At 37.4% G+C, this 11,291-nt stretch overlaps 1 protein-coding gene across 1 annotated transcript; it reads right to left on the minus strand.

Annotated features, from left to right (window-relative positions):
• Positions 1 to 9,862: 9,862 nt before the first annotated feature.
• LOC121223723 (uncharacterized) lies at positions 9,863 to 10,643 on the minus strand. Its single transcript, XM_041105967.1, has one exon. The coding sequence runs from the start codon at positions 10,504 to 10,506 to the stop codon at positions 9,922 to 9,924; it is 585 nt and encodes a 194-aa protein (XP_040961901.1). The 5' UTR covers positions 10,507 to 10,643; the 3' UTR covers positions 9,863 to 9,921.
• Between the last annotated feature and the right edge of the window lie 648 nt (positions 10,644 to 11,291).

The following is an 11,291-nucleotide window of genomic DNA, read 5'->3' on the forward strand; positions in this document are numbered from 1 at the left end:
TAAAATACATAATAAACAAATCAAAGATACATGAATTAACAAATGAATAAAAAATCTAAAGCATTTCATGAAAATAATGAACACTTCAATAAATGAATAAATAAATATCAAATATAACAACGATAACAATACGAATTATAAAAATGAAATATTTATGTATGTGCATCTATATATTTAAATTATAAATTATAAATTATATGAATGTATATACATATAAAAAAAACAAATATGCATATCTATGTATATATATAAATTATAAAGCATAAAAAACATAAGTATGTATATATATAGATATAAATTGAAAAATATATGCATATGCGTACATATATATGAAGTGTAAAGTATATATATCATATAAGTATTTATATCTATATAAAATAAATAAAAAGGTTATGTACGTATATATATTATAAATATGTATGTATATATTATAAATATGTACGTATATATATTATAAATATGTATGTATGCGTATATATATAGATATAAAAATAAAGCTAAAATATATATATTACTAATTAATGTATTAAATATAATAGTAACAAATAAATAAAAGGAAAATAAAATTAATAATAATTAATAATAGTAACAACAACAACAATAATAAGGTTAAATAATAAAAATGCTAAAAAACACTGACTAAATTGAAATAAAACGAAAATACAGGGCTGATTTGAAAGTAAGAAGACGAAAAGGATCAAATTGCGACACGCACAAAAAGAGAGGGATTAAAAAGAGAAATATTCCCTCGCTGACCAAACAACACCGTTCCAGTGAAAAGCACGCACATGGTCGAGGGGCCAAATCGAAACAAACGCGAAAATTCATGGCCAAATTTGTAAAATATGCGAAAAACTTCCCTGAAAGCGCCACAAAACCGGAAGGCCCAATTGCGCAAATAACCCAAGAGCCAAAAAAAGGCGGATCCTCCCCCAGGGTCGGGTCACCGCGCGAGTCAGGGCCAAAACGGCGTCGTTTTGGCACCTGACCCCTAAGGGAAAAACGACGTCGTTTTGGCACCTGACCCCTAAGGGCAAAACGGCGTCGTTTTAAAAAGTTTATTTAAACTAATTTTTTTAACAAAAATTCATTTGGCAGCAGGAAATAAAAAAAAATTTGCTTTTCTCTCTGTTTCTCAAAAACCCGATGTCCCCTCCCCCTTTTCAAACGCCGGTCACATGGCACCACCGTCGACGCGCCGTTACCGTGGCTAGTGGCGGATGACGAAAGAAATGGGCCTCTCGGCCTCGGCTTCGTAGCGCAAGAAGGTTGGGTCCTCAACCCGAGGGACTGAAGAGACTTTAGATCCCGTTTGAGGCCCGATTCTGACACGGCAGAAGGGCCTCCGTCGGCTGAGCCACGGGCGATTTAGGTATGCTTCTTTCCCTCTTTTTTTTTTACTTTCGTTACAAATGAGTAAAAATAATAAATAAAAATAAAATAAAATAAGAAAAATGCAAGAACCGAAAAAAAGAAACGATGGAATCAACCTTTTATTTTAAATCTTTAATCTGCCTTTTTTATTAAATTGTTGTAAAAAAAGAAGAAGATTACAGTATTGGTATTCGGCTCTTTTATAGCCGATTTTCACAATATTTTGTTTCTATTTTGGCTCTCTTTTCTTGCTTTCTGCCTTTGCGTGTTCTCTTTTGCAGGTGACGGCGCAAGTGGGACGATGGGACAGTGGCGACGCGAGGCGATGGCAGCGGCGGCAGAAGCCCGAGGGTCAAAGACCCTAGAAGCGGCGCCTAGGGTTTCAGTCTCTGAAACCTTAAGCAGATTTTTTTGGTGAGATTGGGCCTAGGCTAAATGGGCTTCGGGTTTGAGTTCAATTGTAAATGGGTTTTTGGGTTTGTTTGGGTGTATTGGGCTTCGGGTTTTGGGCTGGTGTTTAGGGGGTTGGGTTATTTAACTTTGGTAATGGGCCCGGGCAAAAAATGGGCTTGTACAGTAATTAATATTATTATGAGCGTGTTCTTATCATTTTATATGAAATCTATAAAATAACTACACACAATGAAACTTCTACCTAGGATACCACGGTTTCCAAAACCTCGTTTGGTTTTTATATAGAGAAAATATTTGTGATATTGCTAGTATATGACAAGTGTATATAATGTATAGTAAAAAAAATAAAATATAGTGGATGACAAGTGTATATAACAAAATGAGACACGTGAAAAATTTATAATTCTACTTGTAAAGTTAAAAAAGTGCATTACTAATGTACCAAATACTTACCACTCTATATATTTTTACATTTTTTCTTGATAAGTGCTAAAAGTAACATGTTTTAACATCATTCTTAATGCATTTTTTGGATGATTATCCAATGTTAATTGTGGACTTTATGCTCCTAATCATTTAAATTTATGTTTTAATGCTTAATAGAGTACTTGGAAGAAAATGGAGAGAAAAACGAGTGAAAAATGGAGCATTAGAGAAAGCTACAAGAGCCACACTGACTGAACCATTCTATACGGGCATGTGGTAGGCCGTATCGATTTCACGAGATTGCATACCGAACTGTGAAAAATTGTGATTTTTTAGGTTTTTTGGGCCTTCTAAAACGTATATATGATAAAAATAAAAAGATAGAAGTGAGTCGTCAGAGAATACTCAGGAAAACAACTCAAACAACACCATTGAAGCCGACTTTGAAGCAGATTTCTGTCAAGATTGAATATTCTCAGTTGATTTCTTAGGAAGTTATCATGAGTTTCTTTATTTCTTTCGACTATATTGTATCTTGGATGTTTCTATTTTCAAGCATGAACTAATTTTCTAAATACCTAGGTAGATGAACTCTACAATGGATTCTGTCGTTTGATTTTTCTTTTACTCAATAAGTACTTAGTTTCTTGTTTTCAATTATGTGTGCTTAGTTATTGGTTTGATAATTTTAGAGTATTGATTCATGTTCGATGTGCTGAAATCGATGGTTGATAGACCCTGTTTAAGATTAGATCTTGCGTAATTGGGTGGAGTTACACGCAATCATATAAATAGGACAACATAAATCTACCGGATTAGAGTCAAATCAACCTGAGACAATTGTTCTTATGCTCGAAAGAGATAGTAGCATAATTTAGGGATTTTTACGAATCAATGTGTTAAGTAAAGAAATTGTGTAATTTAGACTGATAGTGACAAATGAAATCTAGGCGGATTTATTCCTAGGTATTATTTCGCTTTTTGGTTGTTCATTGATTATTATCATGAATTGTTTTTTGTCGTGTTCATGAGGAATATAAGTAGTTAATTTTAGTTTTAATCAATCAATTGAATTATTCGGTTAAATAATAGAAAGACAGTAATTACTAGTACTTGTAGTCATTGTGAGAACGATATCTTTGCTCACTGTAACTATACTATTAATTGATAGGTGCACTTACCTTAGTCAAATTTTTAGTTAGTCTCGTGACACATCATTTTTGCACATATTGCAGGTGTACCATAATCTATTCTATATTAGATATCTATATCACTAATACCAAAATTCCTAATCAAGTTGATATCATGAGTCAATTCAACATCAATTCAATAAAAAAAATTAAAAAACTCAATTTTAAAACAACTAATAAATATTACTATACGATTTTTTAAATCTTTTTATGATTTTATATATATAAAATCTAATAAAAAAACAATTTAAACACAAAATATAGACATTATGAGACTTAAACCTAGGACATCAAGCTACTCAAATTCTCAACCTTTTCATTTTATTCAATCCTCAATGATGTTTTATATAAAATTTTTACATGTCACCCATATTATAAGTGTGTTATAATCTAATTTTACATAAAACTTCTATTTGAATTAGTCTTACGAGTAAAAAAATACTAACTCAAATTTAAAAAACAAAAATAATCACCTTTTAAATAAAAATAATAAATTAATAAGATCATATGAGTATTTTACTTCTTCTTTAAAAAATAATTAAAAATAATTTTTCCATACTTCTTATGCATTATCTTAAAAAAATAAAACAAAACAAAACTAGCAACTGCCTTTAAAAAACTGATCAAAATTAGGAAAATTTAAATTGAATAAATAAAATTCTTTATCACAAGAGGAAAAAAAAATATATGAAATTATAATTCTACGTCAATGACAAATTAGGTTGTATACGCTTCAAAATGTTTAATAATATTGCAACATAATTTATATTAAATTAAAGTAATTAATAAGACAGGCAATGGAAATAAAACAAACAAAATTAATGTTTTGAATATGTAGATACGTCCAATAACAACTTAGAAAGGGTGTATTTGATTTCTAAGCCAAAAAGTGAAGAAGAGTAACCGAAAGTAGAAAACAAGGATTACCAAGTTGATTTAGCTAGCAAGTTGCATGACAAGTAATTTTGCCCCTTTTCACAAATTATAAAGTAAGCACTGTGGTCAGTAAAAATGTGATAACATATAATATCAATGGGAAAGCTAAAGACGACAATTTAATCACCTTTTAGGCCGGTGATTAAGAAAAGGAGCTTTTTAGGATGCTTTGGCCTTTGCCTACCATCTACTCTATTTGCAGTACTAGAATACATATAATGACATCATGTAATTTTATTGAAAGTAAACATTAACATCACTCTTAGAGAAAAGATTTGGAAAATCATTACAAATTGTAATCACACATACTTATATCAATGGCACTAGTTAGCACACATTTCTGACTTCCTTCCAGGTCCAGGATAAAAACTAACTCTACACCTAAAACAATTATACTTACTAAAGGAACATATCAATTATTGTTAAGAAATGGCTTAAAATTGGTAGTGGATTGTTGTTGTTGGTAGTGGGTTGTTGGTGGTAGTGGATTAGTGGATGGTTGTTGGTGTCCATTTTCAACCACAAATCTTTGCCAAAGTTTTGGACAATTATGTCCTTGAACTCTCTTATAAATAGAGAGGTTCATTAGCCATATTTATCATCCCAAACCAAGAGAGAGCAAAGCTTGTTCTTTGAAAGCTAGGATTTTAGCTTTCGGGTTTTCTATAGGGGTTGAGAGTTGTGAGGTTCTCGGGTTGTGTCTTGAGTGTAAAACACTTGTAATCTTCATCTTGTTATAGTGAAATTTCTTTTCGCCTCTGCCCGTGGACGTAGGCATTAAAGCCGAACCACGTAAATCCTTGTGTTCACTTTATTTTTCGTTCCGGTCAATTTACTTGTAGTCATATCGGAGTTCTCGAAACGATCCTTTCCGCAACAAATTGGTATCAGAGCGTAGTTGAAGGAGTGATAATATTTTCTGAATTGCCCTGTGACTGCAGCCTTGTCTGATCTTTCACATCAGGAAGAAAATATTATCATTCATTCAAAGGTTCCAAATTATGGCTACAAGTGTTTCATCGACTAAGTATGATGTCGAGAAATTTACCGGGAAAAATAGTTTCAGTTTATGGCGCATCAAGATGCGGGCAGTGCTGGTTCAACAAGGATTGCTAAAAGCATTGTCTGGTAAAGATAAATTACCAAGCACGCTTTCGGAAGAGCAAAAGGATGACATGCTAGAAAGAGCACATAGTGCTATTCTGCTATGTCTAGGAGATGAAGTGCTACGAGAAGTAGCGGATGAGAAAACCGCGTCCGGTTTGTGGCTCCGGTTAGAGAGCAAGTACATGACGAAGTCATTGACGAACCGGCTCTACCTCAAGCAAAGACTCTATGCCCTGAAGATGGAGGAAGGTACACCTGTTTCCCAGCACCTGGATAAATTCAATTCCATTATCATGGATTTGAATAATATCGATAACAAAATCGATGATGAGGACCAAGCAATAATTGTTTTGTGTTCTTTGCCTCCCTCGTATGAGAATTTTGTTGATACAATGATGTACGATCGTGATGACCTGACTCTAGAGGAGGTGAAAAATGCCTTAAGTTCCAGTGAGTTGAGGAAGAAAATCACTGGTAAGGTGGTCGAAAACAATGAAGGCGAAGGCTTGGTTGCTCGAGGAAGATCCAAGGCAAAGGGTGGAAGTTCAAGTAAAAGCCATCCTAGATCGCAGTCCAAGAAGAGAATACAGTGCTACTACTGTAAGAAGTACGGGCACATGAAGGTAGATTGTCCGAAAAGGAAGGAGAAATCAGAATCACAGGAGCAACAAAATGATCGTGCGAATGTAGCTGATGCAGATTCTTCAAGTGATGCCGAGATCGTTCTTGCAGTATCCGACTCTTACGCTGGTGGGAGATGGATTCTTGATACGGGAGCTACATTTCATATAAGTACTTCGAAAGATGCATTCTCAACATACGAGAAGCATTCTGGTTCAGTACTAATGGGAAATGACCACGCATGTCAAGTCATGGGGATTGGCACAGTTCGTATAAAGATGTTTGACGGTATTGTTAGAACTCTAACTGATGTTCGGCACATTCCAGAAATGAAGAAAAATTTGATCTCTTTGAGTACGTTGGACAAGAAAGGCTTTCGGTACTCTGCTGAAGGTGGAGTTCTCAAGGTATTCTCGGGTGCTTTGACTGTGATACGTGGTAATTTGGAGCGGGGCCTTTACTTCCTCGATGGTTCCTCGGTTACAGGTGTTGCGGGAGTGTCATCATCAGATGATCTAGATTCTGACACCACGAAGTTATGGCATATGCGGCTCGGGCATATGAGCGAGAGAGGCTTATCGGTGCTAAGCAAACGAGGATTATTGTCTGGGCAGTGTACAGGAAAGTTGAATTTCTGTGAGCACTGCGTCTTCGGTAAGCAGACTCGGGTAAAGTTCAGCACTGGGATTCACAAGACAAAAGGCACAGTGGATTACTTCCATTCTGACCTTTGGGGGCCTTCTCCGACAATTTCTAAAGGTGGTTACAGATATCTGCTTACCTTTATCGATGATTACTCGAGAAAGGTTTGGGTGTATTTTCTGAAGAGCAAGTATGAGGTTCTCATCAACTTCAAGCAATTTAAAGCTTTGATCGAAAATCAAACAGGAAAGAAGATCAAGCGATTCCGGACGGATAATGGCTTGGAGTTTTGCTCAGGTGAATTCAATGAGTTCTGCAAAAATGAAGGAATAGTGAGACACCGCACTGTTCGTCGAACACCACAACAAAATGGAGTTGCAGAACGCATGAATAGAACTCTCTTGGAGCGAGCTCGTTGCATGCGATCAAATGCTGGGCTCGGTGAAGAATTTTGGGCTGAAGCTGTTAATACTGCTTGTTATTTGGTTAACAGATCTCCATCAACAGCTATTGAGCTGAAGACTCCTGAGGAAGTATGGTCTGGTTCTCCTGCTGATTACTCTGGTTTAAGAGTGTTTGGCTGCCCTGCGTATGCTCATGTAAATGAGGGAAATCTCAAACCGAGGGCGAAGAAATGCATATTTCTTGGATACGGCCAAGGGGTGAAAGGATACAGGTTGTGGTGTCCTGATCCGGTTTCGTCCAAGTTCATCATCAGCAGAGATGTGACTTTTGATGAGTCATCCATGCTTCGATCCACCACAAATTCCCGGGAAAAGGAGGTGTCAGATAGAATGGGAGATCACGGTGTTGAGAAGCAGGTGGAGTGTCAGGTGGACGCTCCAATTCCTACGGAAGGTACTTCAGTCCAGGATGATCAAGTTGAGGTGCAAGATTCCGATGAAGATGAGTCACCTCAAGAAAAACCATATAGCATTGCCACTGGAAGAACGAAGAGACAAATCAAACCAAATCCGCGTTACGCTAATCTGGTGTCTTTCGCGCTCAGTGTGGCGGAGTCCATTGGTATAGAACCTTCCAGTTATAATGAGGCTGTCACGTGTGATGAGTCGGCACAGTGGGCAATTGCTATGAGTGAGGAGATAGAATCTCTTCACAAGAACCATACTTGGGAGTTGGTTAAGCCGCCAAGTAACCAGAAGATAGTTGGTTGCAAATGGGTCTTCAAGAAAAAGGAAGGCATCCTAGGGGTTGAAGCAACTAGATTCAAGGCACGATTGGTTGCTAAAGGCTTCACTCAGAAAGAGGGGATTGACTACAATGAAGTTTTCTCCCCAGTCGTAAAGCATTCTTCCATTCGTGTATTACTTGCCATGGTGGCCAAGTCTGATCTAGAACTTGAGCAGCTTGACGTAAAAACGGCGTTCTTGCATGGTGAGCTCGAGGAAACAATCTACATGCGTCAACCAGAGGGTTTTACAGTTCCTGGTAATGAAGACCATGTCTGTCTATTAAAGAAGTCTTTATATGGATTGAAACAATCCCCAAGGCAGTGGTACAAGCGGTTTGATAGCTTCATGATTCAGCATGGTTACACAAGATGTGACTATGATGCTTGTGTCTATCATCGGAAGCTCTCAGATGGTTCGCACATTTATTTGTTGCTGTATGTTGATGACATGTTAATTGCTTCCAAAAACATGTCGGAAATCAACAAGTTAAAGTCGCAGTTGAGTGGTGAGTTCGAGATGAAGGATCTGGGTGCTGCCAAGAAAATTTTGGGCATGGATATTCACAGAGATCGCAAGGCGGGCAAGCTTCGTGTGTCGCAGAAGAACTACATTGAAAAGGTTCTTCAACGCTTCGGCATGGATAAAGCGAAAACTGTGAGTACTCCGTTGGCACCACATTTCAAACTCTCTGCAGAGTTGTCACCACAATCTGATGAAGAAAAGCAGCAAATGTCTCACATTCCATACTCGAGTGCAGTTGGAAGCGTGATGTATGCAATGGTTTGCACTCGTCCAGACATTTCACATGCAGTTAGTGTGGTCAGCAGATACATGAGTTGTCCTGGCAAGGAACACTGGCAGGCCGTGAAATGGATTCTCAGGTACTTGAGAGGTTCTGCAGATTTATGCTTGGTATATGATCAGAGTGACTGCACTAGCAGTGTCACGGGCTATGTGGACTCTGATTATGCTGGAGATCTGGACAAAAGAAGATCTCTGACGGGTTATGTTTTCACTTATTCTGGAGGAGCCATTAGTTGGAAAGCTGTGTTACAGTCTACCGTAGCCTTATCTACGACTGAGGCGGAATATATGGCGTTAGCAGAAGCAGTGAAAGAAGCATTGTGGATGAAAGGTCTAGTAAGCAGTTTGGGTTTACAACAGGATTTCACTGTTGTATTTTGCGATAGCCAGAGTGCCATACATCTGACTAAAAATCAGATGTTTCATGAACGGACCAAACACATTGATGTCAGATATCATTTTGTTCGGGAACATGTTACGCAAGGTGACATTGTTATCAGCAAGGTTGCTACCGAGAAGAATCCTGCAGATATGTTAACTAAGGTGATCCCTGCATATAAGTTCAAGCATTGCTTGGACTTGATAGGTATTCGGGATTGATTAGCGCCAGAGAGGCGTTTGGAAGAGGTGATCCAGTTCGAGGAATTCACTATGATGTTCAGCTTGGTAAATTTCAAGCCAAGGTGGAGATTTGTTAAGAAATGGCTTAAAATTGGTAGTGGATTGTTGTTGTTGGTAGTGGGTTGTTGGTGGTAGTGGATTAGTGGATGGTTGTTGGTGTCCATTTTCAACCACAAATCTTTGCCAAAGTTTTGGACAATTATGTCCTTGAACTCTCTTATAAATAGAGAGGTTCATTAGCCATATTTATCATCCCAAACCAAGAGAGAGCAAAGCTTGTTCTTTGAAAGCTAGGATTTTAGCTTTCGGGTTTTCTATAGGGGTTGAGAGTTGTGAGGTTCTCGGGTTGTGTCTTGAGTGTAAAACACTTGTAATCTTCATCTTGTTATAGTGAAATTTCTTTTCGCCTCTGCCCGTGGACGTAGGCATTAAAGCCGAACCACGTAAATCCTTGTGTTCACTTTATTTTTCGTTCCGGTCAATTTACTTGTAGTCATATCGGAGTTCTCGAAACGATCCTTTCCGCAACAATTATATATCACAATACCAAATACTACGGCTAACAATGAAGATATATACACCATCAGCATGTTTTACCATGGAGTTTTCCAACTACTAGAAACACTGAATTGATCAGAATTTGCCACCGACGACACCCCATTTCCACACTTAGCCACCGTCCTTACGCTCTCTATCAACGCCTCCGTTCGAGACTCCTGCGCCAGGATTTCAGCCAACTGGTCTGGACTTATCACCAGCTTCACCTTCCATACTCCACTGCTATTATACCTAGGCAGCACCTCCGCCTCGGTTCTCTTCAACACCCTCTGCTGATCGAACGACATGCGATATGGAGTATTGATAGATGAAGATGTAGATATAATGTTCTTGTTACTGTTCCTGATGTCGACGTCTCCAACGTTGTTTTGATCGTGGTGTTTGGCGAAGCTGTTGTTGGTAGGGAGGAGATAGTAGAGGTGGCCTGCATGGAGCTCTTCGTTGTGGAGGAGAGGCGGAGAGAGGAAGTCAGGTGTGGGGTAAATGGCATGGCCGGGGAACTCGTTGGTTATGCACTCGGAGGTGATGGGTGCGAATAGTTCCATGATGCCACCGCTGGATGTTACCACTTTCACCATATCTTCAACTTCTCCGAAGCCTTTGAACACACAATTGCCCATGTGATCAGGTAGGCTGGGGTGCTAATGATCTTCTTCCTGCGGTGGTTTCTAAATTACGGAAAAGCTGTGTTGTTTTTATTGAGGGGATGGAATCTAGAAAACCCTTATGGCGAAATATAAGTGGAGAACAGCAGATGAAAGGGGGGGTTGAGAGGATGGGGGTTTCTTGAGGGTTTCCTTTCCTCGGTTGTAGCCGACACAAAGTATCCTTTCCTTTGCCATCCCCAAATCCAAAATCTTGTGGATTTTATAGTGGAATGGCCCACACTTTTCTTTGCTTCTTTGGTGAGACAAAAGATGCACCGTTGATATACCAAAATTAACAAAACTCCACTATGACAAGGAAAATAAACTTGGAATATATGGCAATATGGCATGTTTAAGTAATTATTTTTGAAAAAGTTAAATATGCACTACTTAATTTGAATTTATACAAAGGTTTTTTTTTTCCAATGAATACCTAAATTTCGTTTCATAATTTAAATAAGTCATTTACTGTAAGTAATAGTTTAGACAAAAAAGTTAAATTTAAGTATCAATTTAAACAACGAAACCTGCTAATTCAAATACCTAATTGAACCAAAATAAACTTTAAGTACCAAATTGAACCTTAAAGTCAAGTTCAAGCACCTAATTAGATAAAAAAACTTAAGTACCAATTTGAACCATGAAACCAAGTTGAAGTAGCAAAGTGTATATTTATCTTCTTTTTTTTTAAACTGTAACCAAATTATGGTATACTTACAATTTAGATGAAAAAAATATATATCAAATTTATAAAAATT

Source organism: Gossypium hirsutum, chromosome D11 (assembly GCF_007990345.1).
Source record: "Gossypium hirsutum isolate 1008001.06 chromosome D11, Gossypium_hirsutum_v2.1, whole genome shotgun sequence".
Classification (NCBI taxonomy): domain Eukaryota; kingdom Viridiplantae; phylum Streptophyta; class Magnoliopsida; order Malvales; family Malvaceae; genus Gossypium; species Gossypium hirsutum.